Source organism: Rhineura floridana, chromosome 15 (genome assembly GCF_030035675.1).
Source record: "Rhineura floridana isolate rRhiFlo1 chromosome 15, rRhiFlo1.hap2, whole genome shotgun sequence".
Lineage (NCBI taxonomy): Eukaryota > Metazoa > Chordata > Lepidosauria > Squamata > Rhineuridae > Rhineura > Rhineura floridana.
This window is the reverse complement of record NC_084494.1, coordinates 25810825-25830015: the sequence shown is the minus strand read 5'-3', so window position 1 is coordinate 25830015 and position 19191 is coordinate 25810825. Positions and strand designations below refer to the sequence as shown.

At 44.7% G+C, this 19191-nt stretch overlaps 1 protein-coding gene across 1 annotated transcript in view; it reads left to right on the top strand.

Annotated features, from left to right (window-relative positions):
• Positions 1 to 19191, top strand: part of LOC133370842 (IgGFc-binding protein-like) — a 94812-nt gene that overhangs the window by 14652 nt on the left and 60969 nt on the right. The window contains exons 10-19 of the mRNA XM_061597719.1: positions 486 to 627; positions 962 to 1290; positions 3941 to 4514; positions 5656 to 6254; positions 8194 to 8758; positions 9943 to 10520; positions 12453 to 13023; positions 14934 to 15133; positions 16696 to 17076; positions 17394 to 17680. Of these exons, the coding sequence (XP_061453703.1) occupies positions 486 to 627; positions 962 to 1290; positions 3941 to 4514; positions 5656 to 6254; positions 8194 to 8758; positions 9943 to 10520; positions 12453 to 13023; positions 14934 to 15133; positions 16696 to 17076; positions 17394 to 17680 (4226 nt within the window). The remainder of the gene's footprint in view (positions 1 to 485; positions 628 to 961; positions 1291 to 3940; positions 4515 to 5655; positions 6255 to 8193; positions 8759 to 9942; positions 10521 to 12452; positions 13024 to 14933; positions 15134 to 16695; positions 17077 to 17393; positions 17681 to 19191) is intronic.

Sequence of the window (19191 nt, the reverse complement as noted above, 5' to 3'; positions counted from 1 at the left end):
TTATGGAGGAGGTTATATTTATCTGCTTTTCTAACCATGCTTTCTCAGTTTCACATTCTTTTCCATCAAAAAGCACAAGCATCTGTGCTCATTATGGAAATGTTCAGTGAGGCTTACGAGGAATTGCTGGGAGTCATCTGCCACCTGAGACAGTTGACTTACTTTGCCTAATGGTAGGACTGGCCTTGGTGACCTGATAAATTAATGGGTTTCTCCTTGAAATGTGATACTTGTGAATATGTTCATGACATTGCTTTATAGCTTTTAGAGGAGAGGTGGTATTTTTTTATATCACCTCTTCTAACATGCAATTATGATGTGCTTTAAAGAAAGTTCTCGGCTTTAGGACTAGTTGTGACAGAGAACCATATTCAGAACTCTAGGTGGGTTCTATGTGCAGTCCTCACCTATGCCTCAGTTGTAGCTCTGATTCTGTCCTAATTCTGTTCCTGCTATATTTCATTGTTTCCCAAATCTCCCATCAGCCCAATGAGAAGGTTCTGCTGAATGGGTGCCAGGAGAGCTGCCTCTGCATCCCAGGCAAGGGGGTAACTTGTGAGGTCCACAGTTGCGCCGCCGATGAGAACTGCGAGATCCGAGATGGAGTCATGGCTTGCATAAATAAGGGTAAGGAGAGATTAATTCAAGCAAGAGGTAGGGAAGCTGTGGCCCTCCAGATGTTGTTGGACTGTAACTCCCATCAGTCCTGCTTGTTGCCCATGAATGCTGAGCCTGATAGGAGCTGTAGTCCAAAACATCTGGAAGGCAGCAGCTTGGGGATTGCTGGCCTAGGGAGCCACTGCTAGTCATAGACAACACTGGACGTTTTTCTGTTTTGTCTTCCTCTTTCCAACAGCTTCTGGAGGCCATCATGTTGACTACCCTTGCTCTTTTGCTACAACTGAAACTCACTCCCTGAATCACATCTAGCATTCACTCACATTTCCTCCTTTCATTTCAGATCCATGCAAAGCCCTGAAGTGCCGAGAAAAGGAAACATGCAAGATGGAGAATGGCAAAGCCAAATGTGTCCCTGACTTCACAGGAAACTGCTGGGCCTGGGGGGACCCACACTACCACACCTTTGACGAGCTGAAGTTTGATTTCCAGGGCACCTGCTCTTACACTATGGCCAAGTATTGTGGGAATGACACTGTTCTGGTGCCTTTCACTATAGATGAGAAGAATGACAACAGGGGCAACCAGGCTGTGTCCTATGTGCGTCTGGCCAACATCTATGTTTACGGGTACAAGATCTCCATCCACAAGCAGGAGAATGGACGAATCAGGGTATGTTAGACAGCTTGGGGGGGGTGACCACTCTGAGCATAATAGAATTTATTCCACTGTACAGCCATATTGAGCTAACGTAGAATAAGAAGAATAAATGTATCAGCATGGAGATGATGCACCAATGATTTCAGGTCCCTCTCTAGAAATTCAGATTTCTACCCCACTCTGAAAAAGAGAGATAATGACCATCATACTGCTTCACATGAGAAAAAGCCCTTAATTATCCAGGAGCTCTATCTCATTTTCCATTGTGCCTGGCTAAACATGGGGAACTGGGGGAAATCAGACACTGCTGTGAATATGGCTGCAATCCTATATGCAGACATGTTGTTTTCAAATCTGGTTACCTGAGCTAGCAAGATCAAATCTTCCTGATGCAGGGAGGTGCTTTGACATGACAAAAATGAACTACGGGTCTACTCAATAAGGGTCCAATGAGAAGCTTGTCTTGTGGTATAGGCACTGAGTAATGATGCTATAAATACTGCAAGATGGAAATTGAATAGTATACAAATAAATACAATCTGAGTCCCTTTACCTCATGGGTTGAATCCAGAGTATGAGGAGCTGCCAGTACAACTGGAGTTGGCTTGGTGACATGGTATGACGTGGCTTTGACCCCCTTATGTGACCACACTGTCAAAACAGAAGTGATCACTTGGACCATTTAAACCAGTCAGCCTTGCCTAACCTTCCAAGTAATATTCCCAAGGACCACTGAACAACTTAAGGTACCAGAAGAGATAATTGGGGACCTTTGGTCATGTGAAGCAGTACAATGGACAGAGGATAGGTAGTGGAACTCTGAATTTCTTGAGAGCAACCTGCAATAGTAGGTTAGGGCAAGGATTGGGAACCTGTGATTGTGTATAACTGTGACTTTCAGCCAAGAGGGGAGAGTCAAAGTTCCCTGCAGGACAAAAGTGGGGAACCTGTGGCCCTCCAAGAGTTGCTGGACTACAACTCCCATCATTTCTGACCATTGGCCTTTCTGACTGGGGCTAACGGGAATTATAGTCCAAGAACATCTGAATAGCCCACAGGTTACCCATTCCTGGGTTAGGGGCTGTGGCTAAGATACCTGCAAATTTTCCAACCTTTGAATAAACAAGGCCTGGCAATGACTCAGAATGTTCTCTGATCATGAAATCAGCTAATCTTCATGGTCACTTGGGATGAAATGAGCCATGATTACCCAAGACATAAATGAGTGAGAAAGTAACAGTGACTCAGCTCAACAAACATAAACGATGGTGATGTCAACCACCACCAAGCCCAAATACAAAGGCACAGTGCCAAGTCAAATAAGAAAAACATCCAGGCTGGATTTGGTGTAGTTTCCTAAATTATTTTAAGAGGGTTAATTCTTTCCACACAGTGGACACTTTCTTTCTTTCTCTCTTTTTAAGGGATACAATTTGCAAACAGCCAGCTTCAATATTATACATCTCACTCCCATCCTTTGGGGACATATTCTAGAATAGTAATGTGTTAATGGCTTTATTGTAATTTTAAAAAGACAGAACCTCATATAGCAGAGGTCACAATTTTCTTTTAGCCTCCTGGACACATTTGGATTCTTGAGTGGGTGTCATGGGTACCACCTTCTCTGGCCTCTTCTCTCTCTCCTCTCTTCGTTCAACCTCCCCCCAACCCTGAGAGTCAGGAAAAGAGAAAGCAAGCAAACACACACTTTGTGTTTCCAAGAGATCTGGGGTGAAATGGATCCAGCAGAATTAATCTGAGCCTTGAAAAGCACACATAGTTGAAAGAGGAAATTGGAAAGACCATCATTCGTCGAACTTCCTCCTTCAGCATTATGTACTTTACAAGGGAGAAAAAGGTAACATCCTCATCAACTCATGAGCAGTGGGGTGGGGAAAACACTTAGAGGCTTTGTCAAAGACCTCAAGGGTCCCATTGCATCCATGGGCACCGTGGTGGTGACCCCTGCCAAAGAGGGATTGTTTGCTGATCCAGTTTTTAAAGCGAACCAACCCAATTGCACTTCCCAGGCTAATACATGGATTGGAATGTACTTATTAGGGCTGTGCATCTACTTCAGCCAAGGCCCACACTGAATCAGGCCAAAGGGGGTGGAAATGCAGGCACTGCTCAAGTTGGGTTGAGATAGACCTGGATTGTCACAGGTTGGGTGGCCTAGAGCGATCCAAGGCTGTCAGAGGGTTAGGGTGTCAGGCAGGGAGGAGAAATGGCAGAAAGAGAGCAGGAGGAACCTACCTGACCAGCTGCATCTTTCTTGGAGATGTTGGGGGGCATGCCTTTGGATGTGGGGTGCCCAGCCTCCCCTATTTCCCACCCAATGCCCTGCCTCCTAAAGAAGCACTGCACAGGATGGAATCCTCTGCTTACCAGCTGGGGTGTAGAGTGCTTTTCCTTTGTGAGGGCCTTCCTCATAAGGAAGCTGCTCACAAAAGAGCAGCACTGCACAGGATGCAATCCTCTGCTTACTCCCAGGTAACTGGGGTTAGAATTGCAGCACGAGACTAGCATTAGCTTGGTTGTTCCTGTTTCCTTGGCACATGGCTGAATGCGATGGTGTGGCACAGTCTCCAAAGAGCATAACTCTGAGAAGACCAAAGGAATAATTCCTCTGCATGTGTTTGTTTTGCCTTTCTGCCTCTAGCTAAATGACATCACTACCAGCCTGCCATTGACTCTTGAGGATGGCAAGATCAAGCTGTACCAGAGTGGCTCCAGTGCTGTCCTGGAAACAGATTTTGGCCTCCAAGTGACATACGACTGGAATTGGTACCTGGTGATCACTCTCCCCAGCAGCTATTATGGGGCCACTTGTGGGCTGTGTGGAAACTTCAATCAAAACCCCGGAGATGACATGACCTTTCTCAATGGCACCAAGGCCCCCTCCATCGTAAGCTGGGCCAGCAGCTGGAGAGTCAAGGACCGGGACCCCTTTTGCTGGGATCAGTGCCGAGGGAATTGCCCGACGTGTGACGAGAACAAGAGAGGACTGTACGGAAATGAAGAGTACTGTGGGGTGGTCAGCAAAACCTCAGGGGGGCCCTTCAGAGAATGCCACACCAAAGTGAATCCAGAAGAGTTCTTTGATAGCTGCATCTATGACGTGTGTCTCAATGGAGGGGCCAAGAACATCCTCTGCCAGGCCTTGGAGGCCTATGCGAAAACCTGCAGGAAAGCTGGTGCCGTCATATATGACTGGAGGACTGCATCTGGCTGTGGTGAGTGCTCTTCCCCTGTACCAGGTGTGCGGAACCTTTGGCCCTCCTGATGTTTCTGAACTACAACTCCCATCAGCCCCAGCAAGCATGGCCAATGGACAGGGATGATGGGAGTTGTAGTTCAGCAACAACTGGGAGGGCAAAGGTTCCCCACACCTGCCCTATGTACATAAGGAGTTTACATAATGGCACCCATGGCTTAGAGCAGGGATGATTATTAATAGCCCACAAACCTTCAAATTCCATAAAATCCTTAACTACTCCATACAAAGAGAAACTTTTTTAACAGCATTTGAATAGCACGTTTTTAACTTGCCTATCGGTTTTTATGGGTTTTAATTTGGTATCGTTTTAAATTTATATACTTGTTTTTAATTGTTGTAAACCGCCCAGAGAGCTTTAGCTATGAGGCGGTATATAAATGCAGTAAATAAATAAATAAACTCACAAAGCAGCCCACCAACCATGTTTTTTCATTGCTATAGATAAGATTAGGACAAAATGAAAACCCTCAATGGCAGACCTTGTTAGCTTGGCATGTGAACCTCTGGTTGAGAGAGTAGCTTGGTTAGCGTCCAACGCAAGATAACCTCCAACTGCTTTAGCACTTCTTCAGCAACAGAGCTTTATGGCTCTCTCTGAATTTTGCAATGAAGAGAGCCATGGCTGGCCCTAGACACTTTGCTGCATATGGCACAAGAACACAAGAAGAGCCCTGCTGGATTAAGCCAAAGGCTCACCTAGTCCAGCACAAGGAGAAGCCTATGGGAAGATTGCAAGCAGGACCTGAGTGCAACAGTTGGTCTCCCCGCTTCTGATTCTCAGCATCTGCTGTTCAGAGATGTACTGCCTCCCACAGTGGAGATAGAACACAACTATCCTAGATAATAGCCATTGATAGCCCTCCATAAATTTGTTTAGTCCTGATGGTGCCATTCCAAATACAGAAGCTGACCAGACTGGCAGCTGAGCCTTATTTTATGCTGCCAGTAGGTAGTATCTTCCACCATACTTGAGGGCAGTTTGCCTTGCCCATGAACTCCCAAAGTCCCTGTATACTCATACCACTTTAGCAACATCAGCCACGTCGAGGGACATTTTATCCGTTGTTAATTTTCTGCTATTCTTCTCCCCCTTCCAGTCTTGCCGTGCCCTGAGAACAGCCATTACGAGTTCTGTGGAAATGCCTGCCCAGCCAGTTGCGCTGACCGCACGGCTCCCTCTGCCTGCAAAGAGCCATGCGCTGAAACCTGCCAGTGCAATGATGGCCATGTCCTCAGTGCCGACAAGTGCGTGCCCATAGGCAGCTGTGGCTGCACCTACAATGGTTTCTACTACAAACCCGGGGAGGAATTCTGGGCCGATGAGACCTGTGGTTCCCGCTGCAGGTGTGATTCCACCCTGGGGATAGTGGTGTGCAAACCAGCGGGCTGCAAAGTCAGTGAGAGGTGCACTGTGGTCAATGGAATCCGGGGCTGTCATCCCATCAGCTCTGCTACTTGCTCAGCATCCGGGGACCCTCACTATACCACCTTTGATGGGAAGAAATATGACTTCATGGGCACATGCATCTACCAGTTGGCTGGACTGTGCTCTGATGACCCGACTCTGAGGCCTTTCACTGTCAATGTGGAGAACAACAACCGAGGCAACAAAAGGGTGTCATATACCAAAGTGGTGACACTAGAGGTTTACAATGTAACCATCGTACTGAGCCAGGAGCATCCACGTAAGATCCAGGTACTGACATGGGCAATCGGTAGATGTATGTAGCTGTTCTTTATGTCATTACAGAACCCTTTTGGAGGATGGCTGTGGCTCTTGGAGTTAGGGGTGTGTGCTTTGCCAATTTTGTAAATACTCTTTGAAGTAGTTCCTGCATCTTGACAGAGGAGATGGGTTTCTTTGTAAGAGACTGCAGTAAAGATCTTTGGATGTGTGGTCACTTTATCTACTGGGTCTGTTCCCATGCAGAGTATAGGGGAAGTAAGCCATGATCCAAATCCTTCATTAAATATATGCAGTTGATGGCCATCTGAGATCCAGCTCCTGAGGATGGGTGAAAGGCAAAGGTGGTTTGAAGCCAGTGAGAGCTGTTCAGAATAGGGAATTAACCTGATCCAGAAGCTTTTATGTGGAACACAGTAAACTGTTTTACTCATCCTTGGCCTATCTAGCTCAGTATTGCCTACACTGCTGTTCTTCAATCTTGAGCCCCCAGATATTCTTGGACTACAACTCCCATCATCCCCAGCCAGCTTAGCCACTGGTCAAGGGATCATAGGAATGTAGTCCAACGACATCTGGAAACCCAAGGTTAAAGAACATTGGTCTACACTAACAGGTAGCTGCTCTCCAGGTTTCAGACAGGAGACATTCCCAGCCCTACCTTGAGATACCAGGGATTAAATCTGGAACCTTCTACAAGCAAGCCACATGTTTTACCACTGAGTTACAGCCCTTCCCCACATCATCATCATCATCATCAGATTTCTTACCTGCCCTTCTCCATAAGGTCCCAGGGCAGGTTGCACCAATACAGAAAATACAATAATTAAATCAGTTAAAAACAATTTACAGTCAGAAGAATAGGGTAGGCCTTAAAAATGTATCTCAGGTATGAAACACCAAGGTAAAAACGTGAGTCTTCAGCATATGACAAAAGCTATACAGTGGTGTAGCTGTGTCAGGAGGGTATTCCACAGCTTCAGATCTACCATAGAGAATGCCCTCTGCCAGGGTGCTACCATCTAAGCTTCCATGGGTGGCAGAACTACCAAGAGGGCCTCCTCCACTGATCAAAACATCCAAGAGGGTCTGTAGGTGAGGAGACGGTCTTTCAGATATCATCTAATCTAGTCTGTCCTGTTGAGCCAAGAAATTTTCTTTGGTTGGTCTCTCTGCAATCCTTTCTTTTGACCCGAGGTAGGTGGTGGGACACTGGCCAAATCCATCAGGGTTAGCACTTCATGAGCACTAGAGGGCATGACTTCTGACAAACACTTCTAACCTTTTTCCCTCTAGTGCAGCCTTAGTCAAGTTGGTGCCCTCCACATGTTGTTGGACTACAACTCCCACCATCCCTGACTATTGGTCATGCTGGCTGGGGCTTACAGGTATTGCAATCCAAAACATCTGGATGATACTGGTTTGGGAAAGGCTGCTTTAGCAAATGGTCACCTCACTCCCTTGGCACAGCCAATCTGGAGTTTTTCTTACATTATTCTTAACTGGGGCTTGATTTTCCTAGCATGTGACAGCTTTATCCATGTAGGTTTATTTATGTTGCTTAGGCTCCCAGAGAAAACTCTTTCTGCGTTATATGGAGGCTTTTTGGAGCCTGCTTTATGGATCCTATTAAAATTAAGATAGAATGAGGCATTCTAATAGCCTCACCATCCATTTCCCTCTTTTTAAATCCACACATCTATACAGGTGAACTCAAGAATGTGTTTTCATATAGGTCTCTCTCAAGGCAGCTTCACTAGAGGGGGCTTTTGAACCCAAGTTAAGTCTATACCTAATGTCTATAGATCTTGAGTTGTACTAAGCTTTCTACACAGAGTAGATCCATTGAAATTAATGGGCCTCAGTTAGTCATATTCATTCATTTCAATGTACATTGATACAACCCATTCACTACAGCAGTGGTGACAGTCCCTATTGCTTTCCATTCCAGGTTAACGAAGTCTTTGTGAACCTGCCTTTCTACCACGAAGACAAGATAAAGGCTTATATCAGTGGGAGTGAGGGTTTGATCAAGACTGATTTTGACCTGACAGTAACCTTTGACTGGAAGAGCTACGTCAAACTCATTGTACCTGGTACATACGTCAATGCTGTCTGTGGCCTCTGTGGCAATTACAACTTGGACCCCAAGGATGACTTGATTATGAAGGATGGGAGACAAGCATCCAGCATATCCCAATTTGCAGAGAGCTGGAAGGTGGCAGAGGTCCCTGGTTGCTCAGAGGGTTGCACCGGCGATTGCCCACCATGTGGAGAGGCACAGAAGCAAACCTATAAGGGTGACCAATACTGTGGGATCCTCATCAAAAAGGATGGGCCATTCAGCAAATGCCATGAGATCATTGACCCAACACCCTACTTCAACGATTGCGTCTTTGACGTCTGCCAGTATCATGGTCAGCATGACACACTTTGCAATGTCATCACTGTTTATGTGGCAGCCTGCCAGGCTCTCGATGTTGAGATTGAAGAATGGAGATCGGACTCTTTCTGCAGTAAGTATCACCTCTTGAAGCTGCTTTAGCATAGGAATGTAGGAAGCAGCCTGATGCCAAGTCAGTCCATCTATTGTTTACACTGACTGGCTGTGGCTATCTAGGATCTCAGGCAGTGATCTTTTCTAAGTCATACCTGGAGGTACTAGGGCTGAAGCCAGGACCTTTTGCATGCAAACCTGCTCTCTAGCACTGAGCTACAGCTCCTCCCCTATAGTGTTTTGTTGGCAAGTGTTTGCTAAATGTAAACATTCATCAGTTGAAAGTATTGCAAAAAGCTGACATATCTAGAATTTTGAAGTTTGGAATTTCTCCCACACTAGAATATTTGAATATGTTGCAGTTCATGAACAGGCTTCTGTTTCTTACTCGGCAAAGGCAATGTCTTAAAATCTGAACACTTTTGTGTTCAGATAATACTGGTCAGTCATCCTCAGAATATGGGCTTACTCTGAGTAGAATTGAACTGGATACAGCCCAAAGTATTTAAGATTTAAAATAATATCTTGGATTTCAAAAGATACTTGGAATTTTTTTTGATTGTGCTTCAAGCCTTGTCAGCAACATCTACTGTATGTCCTGACACATACAGGGCAGTTAAGAAAAATTCAATCTGAATCAAAAATACTTAAAGCAAATTGGACATTTAGGTTTGAATTGTTTTGAATTTACTGATCTCCAAATTCAGATTCACAGCTTGAACATTTAAGTGTCAAAATCAATTCAACTCTGATCATTCATGCACCTGTGTTCAGATCTCTTCAATGTTAAATCTCGATAGCGAGTGGAAGCAGCACAACACTTTCTTTCTTAATCTTATCCATCCAGACATAAATGGTGTCGTGCTTCTAACAGCTCTGTTTTGTATTTTTCAGCAATTTCAAGTGTTGCAGGACAAAGCCAGATATCTTCTTCTTCCTATTGTTATTATTATTATTATTAACACTAAGAGACTTCCGTGTTCTTAAACTACTCTACTAGTAGTAGTCAGAAGTATTTTTTATTCAAATGACAGTCTTTGCTAATATCTCCTCTAACCAGCAGATGTCACTCCATAAACAGAAAGAGGAACAAAGCCCAGCAGACCTCTTCCGCTCCCGGTGCCCAAAGAACCATCTAGCCTCTGAAATAGCTTCTATGTTTGCTTGAAATTCTCCACGTTCTGTTTTTGTCCTTTCTTCCAGGCCCTGCCTGCTCACTCAACTCTCAATATGAGCTCTGTGGAAATGGCTGCCCTGCCACTTGCCTTGCCCTCTCTGCTCCGGATTGGTGTGAGATGTCCTGCAAAGAAGGATGCTATTGCAATCCTGGGTTTGTCCTGAGTGGGGACCAGTGTGTCCCTGTTGGCAATTGTGGCTGTGTGCACCAGGGCAAGTACTACAAGAAGGGAGAGGATTTCTACCCTGGTTCATTTTGTGAGGAGCGATGCCACTGTACAGACAACGGAGTCGTCAAATGCCAGAACATCTCCTGTGGGGCTCATGAGGAATGCAGGGTGGAGGATGGTATCCAAGGCTGCCACCCTAGTGGGAATGGCAAATGCAGTTTGGCTGCAGGCTCCCACTACTTGACTTTTGATGGACGGGCCTATGACTTCCATGGAACCTGCACTTACACTTTAGCTAAAGTCCAAGGTCAGGATCCTCAGCTGGCAAACTTCTTGGTTTTGGTGGAGAATGAAAGGTCCCTGACCAAGATGGTTGTGGTCTCTTTTCATGGATACACTGCTGTCATTGAGAAGGCAATGAAGTGGAAGATCAAGGTAAGCCCTGTTCTGCATTGAGTCACTTTGAAATAGAAATGCCAGGAAAGTTCACCCATAGTTCCTACAATTGCAGGGAATGAAGCGTTCCTTGGGAATACATTTCCCATTGTCCCCTGCACCCTAGTGCATCACTAGGGATGGATGAATCTGCCAATTTTGATTTCTCTCAGTTTCTCATTTTAACAATATTCAATTCATTTCTCCAGATTTCTGCAGCAATTTGTGATTTTTTAAAAAAAATAGTCATCAGCATTTTAGTGCGAATTTCTCCTTGCAAACACATTTTTGTATGCAGCTTTGACTGCTTATTTTTAAAGTATTGTGGTTTATAAACGCTTTAAATAATAACATAAATAATATACACATTTTTGCAAACAATTTACCCCAATATGATGCATTCTTGTATTTCACCAACATACGGGTTTTATGCTCATTCCCCCCAAATATATGCATTTTTGTACACAAGTTTGTACACGTTTCGTTGGAAAACTGCATCACAAAATTCAGAGAAGTACAACTTTTGAAGCAGAGATGGTTCTCACGTTGTTTCGGGAAGTGAAAATTAAGGAGTTTCTCATTAAGATGCAAAAAAAATCAAATTCCTTTCCCTTCCCTACCTATCACACGGTTAGGAAGTGTGATGGAATGTGATGGGGAAGGGTGGAGAAACATCCCCCTGCTTTCTTCCCTGTGTTCCACAGCTGCTGTTCTTGCAAAATTAAGGGAAGTGAATGAAGAAGTGTGGGGCTGACGTTGGGTGTACAGATGGCAGAGACAGGCATAGGGTGGCATCATTGCAAGCCCTCAGAATAGCTCAGGGTATTTTCCAGGCTTTTCCAGTTTTTTTTTTCCAAGAAAAACTCAGGAAAATCCTAATCCAATCTATGAAGAGCCTTGGAGGACTCACTCACCTCAATGTTATAGTGTGTTTCCCTGTCCCTTTTCTAACTGCAAAAAGTCTCTCTCTTTCTCTCTCTCTCTCTCAGTGGATTTGTTGTACTAGGGTGACAGGGTGCTTTCAGTCACTTGAATTGCACATACTCAAATTTCTGGTATGTGCTTGAATTCCACACACACACACACCGCAAAATAGTGATAGTCTGAAGGTACCTTTACTTTGTAAACTGCTCTGGGAGACATTCTTTTTGCCTGAAAAGTGGTCTATGGGTAGTATTCAACAAGTCGTACTCAGCATAGACTCATTGAAATTAATGAACCTAACCTACAGAGCGATCCAACTCATAGGAAGTCGGCAGAAGGGGTGCTGGCAGAGGAGGAGCTGGCAGGAAGGTCTACAGCATCCACTTGCTGTTCAGGAATCTCCAGGCTTGCGAAAAGTGGGCTCAAATGGGAGCTGTGTGCAGGGACCAACAAATAAAAGACAGCTTTCACAAATACCTCTGCTGGGGAACAAGCACTCTCTGCATACTTGCATTGCAATTATTTTCTTAGACCAAGCTTTTTCGTGGCATAACTTTGGCCTGGATTGGGACCCGCAGGAATGCTCCGAACATGAGCTGGATGTTGCATAAGTCGCACACACCCCGGCACTCCTCCAGAACATCCCTTTTTCAGGCATTATACCGGCTTCTGCTGGCGCCCCTTCTGCTGGGCTGGGCTTTCTCACTGGACCCCCGGCTGAGCTGTCAGGGTCCTGGCTCTGCTGCAGCTGAGCCAGGGTGAGGGGCTTCTGCTGGTGGAGCCCAGCTAAGCTGGGACCCTGCAGCTTTGTCAGGGATCTGCCACATCCAACTCTCCTCAGCCCTCACATAAATATGAGTTGGATTGTGCCCTTAGTCATGTACATTAACATCAATGGGTCTGCTCCGAATAGGACTAGCTTTGAATACCACACTTTAAATTAATTAATTAAATAATAATAATAATAATAAACAGTGTCCCTACTCGCCTTCTTTGTGGTTAATACAGGTGGATGGAGAACTCTACACTTTGCCAATGAGGACAACCGATGGGAAACTCTGGGCCAACCAGGAGGGCAACAATATCATTGTCCAGTCTGACTTTGGTCTCAAAGTCCTTTCTGATGCCTCCTCGTACGTCTTTGTGTCTGTCCCCAGCACCTATCAAGGACATGTCAACGGCCTATGTGGCAATTTCAATAATGACAGGACCGATGACTTTACTCTACCCAGTGGGAAAAGCACCCAGAATGTGGATGAGTTTGGGGCCTCTTGGCAGTTTCCCATTGATGGTGTCAATTGCTCCAATGGTTGTGGGGATCAATGTCCCATCTGTGATGCCTCCAAGACAGAGCCGTACCAACCTGAGAGTTCCTGTGGAATGATTCAAGCTGAATCAGGCCCATTCAAAGACTGTCACTCCTTGGTGGACCCTGCTGAATACTTCAACCACTGTCTGTATGACATGTGTGCAGCCAATGGTGCAGGAGAAACTCTCTGTCAGAGCATCCAGGCTTATGTAGCTGCGTGCCAAGCTGCAGGAGTTACCATTGGAGCCTGGAGAACAAACACCGTCTGCCGTAAGTTTGTACAGTAATCTTCTAACCTTCTCCCTGCCCATCCCCATACTGTCACTTCAGATATTGATCCTGTTATATTAGCCAGATTTTGCTGGACTACAACTCCCATCATCCCTGGCCTATATGCTATGGTGAATGGGGCTGATGGGCATTTAAGTCCAGCTTTGTCTGTAGGGTATTACATTGGCTGTCCCTCATATTAAATCAACAGCAGTATTGACTGATGTCATTTGGTGTAGCATAGTAGTAGGAAAGTGGTACTCTACCTGAAGAGACAATGGACAGCTTGCTACAGTCAATCTTTTCTTTACATCCCTTCTATTACTGAACTTTCTATCTTCCATGAGGATGTTTATATAGATTTTGAATAGTATCCATAGAATATGAATGTTCATTCAAAATTGTAAAAATAATAAAGAAGTGTCTAGCACTCCCATTTCTGGAGCTGCATATAAAAAAAATGTTGCACCTCCAGCATTTGGATCAGGGGTGGGGAACCTCCTGCCTGCAAGCTAAATTAGGCTTGCCAGCCCTCCTCATTTGGCCCACAAGACCATTTCAGTCAAGCCACACCCACCTGCCTTACAATGGCACCAAATATGATGTCGGGTGAGGGGCAGATAGGGTGAAGCTTCACTGCAACACAGTCCCTGCAAAGCCCCTTGTGCAGCACTTCCCGAGTGCTTGACAGCCAGCTGATTGTCAGGTACTTTGCAAGTGCTTTGTAAGCCATGTGCTTGGTGCTTAACAAGCACTGAACACAGGGTTTGCAAAGCAGCTCTTCCCAAATGTCTGACAATCAGCTGGAAACTCTCAGAGCTTCTCAAGCATAGGGCTTGCAAAGCCCCTTGTGCAGTGCTTTCCAAGCACTGAAGAACCAGGTGTTTGTCAAGCATTTGGTAAGTGCTGTGCAAAGTGCTACACAAGCTCTTTGACCATTGACAGGTGTCAATCACCTGGCATCATTATGGGCTGTATTAAACTAAATCCTACAGATTCACTGAAATTACTGAACCTAAGTTGAGTTGTGTCTATTAACTTCAGTGGGTCTACTCTGAATGCCACTCAATGATGGCAGATGGTTGACAGGTGGGTGGTCCCACTCACTTGTCAAAATTGGCCCACAAGTGTGGGGGAAATAAATATCTGGCCCACCTGGCCAAAAATGTTTCACACCCCTGATTTAGATGGTGCAGCAGCTGTACCCTAGAGTAGAGGGAAACCTATTGTCCTGCAGGTAATGCTGGACTCCAACTCCCATCAGCCCCAGCCACCATGGCCAACGAGCAGGAATGATGGGAGTTGTAATCCATCCACAATATAGGGTCACAGGTTCCCCACTTGTGTCCTACAGGGAACTCTGCCCCTCCCCTCTTGGCTGAAAGTTAGTCACACACAGCCTACTGTCTTCCTTTATCCATCTCTCTCTTCTTGCTAACATATTGTTCATTGTTAAGAAAAGAAATCAAAGTTAATAATTCAAATACAGTAGTCAGGTAATTTTATGCAAAATTAAACAATTTTATTTTTAAAAATGGAACTGTTTTACACTGTCTGTTCTGGAGTGCGAGGGGCTTTAGCACAGAATACATACAGGCCTGCCCTGAATGTAATTAGAGATTACAGGTAAGCCACCACCCTGATTTATTATGATAAAGGAATTTATCCATATGAGGGAACAGAAGGAGATCATTTAGTGTTTTCTTTCATCTCTTCTCTCATTAGTTTCCACAAGTTTTAAAAATGGAGTGTTTTACTGACTTTTCATTATATTTTGCCCCTACATTCCAATGAACTTGGGTGAAATGTTCCCCCCCCCAAAAATTTAAGAATGTTTAACTGCTGGTCCACACCTGCCTGGACTGGCTCTGCCTGCCTTTCCCACTGGTCTCCTCTCTTTTTCTTTTCAGCTCTCACCTGCCCTTGCAACAGCCACTACGAGTTGTGTACAAGGACCTGTGACTACACCTGCACCAGCTTATCCACTCCAGGCCAATGCACAAAAAAATGCTTTGAAGGCTGCCAGTGTGATGGTGGCTATCTGTTTGATGGTGAAAGATGTGTGGCAATGGAGAACTGTGGCTGTGTGCATGATGGGCGCTACATCAAGGTAAGCACAGCAGATGTTGAAGTTGGGATGCCTATGCATAAGTGTGCACAGCTCTAAGTAAGCCTGCAAAAGGTAGTTTCTCTTTCCTCCCTAGAATGGCTACAGATGCATTGTCAGTGGCCAGAAGCAACAGTGTATGTACGGATGGCACCCTCTCACACTCATGGCAGCCTCATCAAGGACAGCTGGCGGGGGTGGGAGAGGGTGATAGCATCAGCAAAACGCACAGAGAAGATGAGGAGGAAGGGTTGCTGATAAAGACTGCAGAGCAAAGGAGAGATAATGAGGCAAGTGGGGGAGAACGTCTGGTCCAGCAAAGCTGATGGAGCAGGGTACTGAAGGAGAGAGGGATCGAGGGAAGACAGGTGGAGAAAGCTGGCTGCTGTTAGAGACCAAGCAGGGAGGCAGAGTGAGACAGCTGTGAGAGTTAGGAGGGGAAGGAAGTCTGAGGTTACAACCTCAGCGGTGAGCCAAAGATATCAAGGGGAGCTAACAAGGGCTACATATCACAAAAGAGACCCTGTGATGAGAAGGGCATGACTGCTCACTGGGGCAGGGCATCACCAACATGTTACCCCATTGCTGAAGGAATTGCACTGGCTGCCTATTAGCTACCAATGTTCAAGGGCCAAGTTCAAGCTTCTGGTTTTGGTGTACAAAGCTCTATGAAGCTTAAGACCAGGATACCTGAAAGATAATCTTACAACTTACTGTATTTACCCTGTCGATCACTGTGCTCTGCAGGTGAGGGCTGCCTGAAGATACCATCTTATCAGGACGCCCATTCCGCACAACGTAGGAAGCATACCTTTAGTGTTGCGGCACCAACACTTTGGAATTCCCTCCCCTTAAATATTAGACAGGCGCCATCTCTGTTATCTTTTCGGTGCCTGCTAAAGACCTTACTCTTTCAACAAGCCTTTGAATTAGAGACCATATCCCAGAATGTGTCTGTGCTGGAACTGGAATTACTTTTTTAGATGTTTTTAAGGCTTTTTTTTTAAAAAAAATGCTTTGTTTTAATGTTTTGAAGTTTTTTTGTTTTTTTTTTAAGATGTTTAAGAGTGTTGTTAATGTTTTTGTTTGCTGCCCTGGGCTCCTTCTAGGAGGAAGGGCGGGATATAAATTTAATAAATGAATAAATAAAGAATAAGGGTCATTTCCTCGCTCAGGAGTTGAGAATCCAGCAGGCAGAACCTACTTCAGCCAGTTCCTTCAATACTCTAGAATGCAATTCTTGATTTGAACTTGTTCAAATTATCAAGAAAGTTTAGAAAGCTGGAAACCAATTGTGAAATATGAGTAGATTTTATGCTAATATAAGTAAATATAAGAAGTAAATGTAACCTCTTTTTATCTATTTATCATTTTTGTAGCATTGGTGTACTATTTAGAACGTAGTTGTAGAGAGGAATGTTTACGAGGAGCACACATTCTGAATACATCCTTACATATGGAATTTTAGTAAAAGTTGTACTTAAAATTTGCATTATCATTTTTAACCTCTTTCCTTTTCCTTTTCCTTTCTCTCTCTCTCTCTTTGTGTGCTATAAATCTTCCAGGCTGGAGAGAATATAGTCTTAGAAGGTTGCTTGAAAAACTGCACCTGTCACTCATCAGGCCAGCTGGTCTGTGAAGAAACCATCTGCCAGGCAGGGGACATTTGTGCCCTCCATAACAGTGTGCGTGGTTGCATAGGGCAGAATGGCGAGTGCATCATCACCCCTGGGGCACGGTTGACTTCTTTTGATGGTACCTCCGGGGAAATCCTCTATGAAGGCGTTTATGAGGTGGCTTCCTTTTGCAATGAAAATGATCCCTTTTGGTTCAGGATTGTAGCAGCTGTCCAGGAATGCAATGAATGGGATTTGCCAGCTGTGTCATCAATACATGTATTTTTCCAAGGGATGTTTATCACTGTAAAAACAAACAAGGAGACATGGGTAAGTCTGTCTAATGCTTGTCATACATAATGGGCATGACTAACGTAAGTGCATTAATTTCAATAGGTCTACTCTGAGGAGAACATAATTGGCTACAACCCAACAAAATAAATTTGTTTGCTTATTTTCTGCAATTATGTACAGCAACAATACATAGAATTCTCTGGGCAGCTTACAATGAAAATGTGAAAAAAGCAATTTAAATTCAGAATAAAACATAACACCATGATGTAAAAAATACATAAAACAGCAAAACACAGAACTCACACAAAAAAACACTAACCCAACATCTTTCACCCTTCTTTTCTGCATTTCAGGTCAATGGGCGACTAGTGACACTCCCAACAAAGGCCTCTGAGGATGTGTCTGTGAACCACTCTGAGGATGGGATTGTGATTAGTTTGGCCTCTGAAGTAAAAGTTTTCCTCAAGCCCTGTGGGGAAGTGACAGTAGAAGTCAGTGACAGCCTGGCAGGGAAACTTTGTGCCTCCTGTGGGAACTTCAATGGAAATGGTGCCGATGATCTGAAGCTGCCTGATGGGAAGTTGGCAGGAAACATAGCTGAGGTCATTGATGCCTGGAAGGCCAAGGACTTCCCTGGCTGGTGAGTGGTTATGGGAAAGGTCTTTGCTTTCAAGAAGATCAAACAAACACTTTACAGCTCAGTCCTATTAGAGATGGAGGAGAAATTCAGGGAATCCACAGCCTACTTTGAAGCCACCAGCCCACACTGCAGATTGGAACTACGGTCTGCTGTGGATTCTGCATCCCAGACAAATCTGCTAAAGTGGCCTGAGGGCCGCCCTTTGATTATTTAACATCCAGCATTAGTCATATTTAGAGCAGGCTCACTGAAATGAATGGGCATGACTAACTGAAGTCCACATTCCAGTGAATCTACTCTGAGTGGAATTATTTGGAAACGACCCATTATTTCTAACCCTGCCTTTCACCAACAATTAAACAGCAACAAATAATTAAAACAATAGTCATATATACATGATAATGAAAACATCCTTTAAAAATGTAAGATCAGTTAGTAGCAGAGAAATAACTTCAGTCTGAGTGGTTTGTGACAGTCTTTCGTTCTCACTCCCCACCCCCTTCAGAGGCCCAGGGGAAGAGTTGTGCCTTCTTCACCAACCGATGAAAAGTCAGCAGTGTCAGTGCTGTCATCTTTTTTCCCATACAAAGCCTATGTGAGGAATAGTATACCACTAGCATGTCCCAGGGGAATCTCCTAGCCCATTGCTACCCACATGGAAGTTGCTGGGCTTTCTGGAAACTCCAAACTATTTGGGGAGGTTGTTTTGAAAGAAAAAAATGTAGAAGACATCCCTCAGCCCACCTCATGAACTTGTAAATACCTTTGTTCCCCCTCAACCAAAAAAAAATTCACGCAGATTTGTTTAATACCCACACATGCCACTTAAAATGGGATGGAACAGACTTAATAGCAATCATGTGCAAAATCAGCACAAATTGAATTGAGCCTCATGCATCCTCTGCTTGAGTTAAATGGGACTTACTCCAATTAAGTGTATTCCAGCTTGCAACCTGTATTATTTATAGCACTTATACCTACCCTTTAGCTCAAAAGGCTGTCGACTTACAAAAATCAGGATTAAGATAGTTCCTGCCCTCAGGCATGCAGTCTAAAAAGTCATGACACACAAGGAAAAAATGAATGTGGGGGGAGAGGAAAGGAAAGCAAGGTTGGTCTCAAGTTCTTCGTGTTCTTATAGCACAGCTCCATAGGTTCTGGGTGTCTTGTCCTTGACAAAGAGCAGCCCATCTCTGGAAGCCCTCTTCCCCCCAGATCAGATCCAGAAGCAGAGCTGGTGGCAGTGTCCAAGCCAGGAGGACAAGGCAGCTCCTGCCGCACAGGTCTTCCTTCAGACAGCTGACTTGATGGCAATCAAAATTATTCCCTACCAACGGCTGCTAGCATCTGGCAGCATTCAGCAGGTTGTCAAACCAAAAGGGATAGCTGAATTACATGCAGATAGCAAAATACTCTTAAATGCATCCATTACATGTTAAATAAAATTCTACAATGGTGTGGGAAGCATTGGGAAGATTCACACTGAGGCACAAACAAGCTCACATTATATT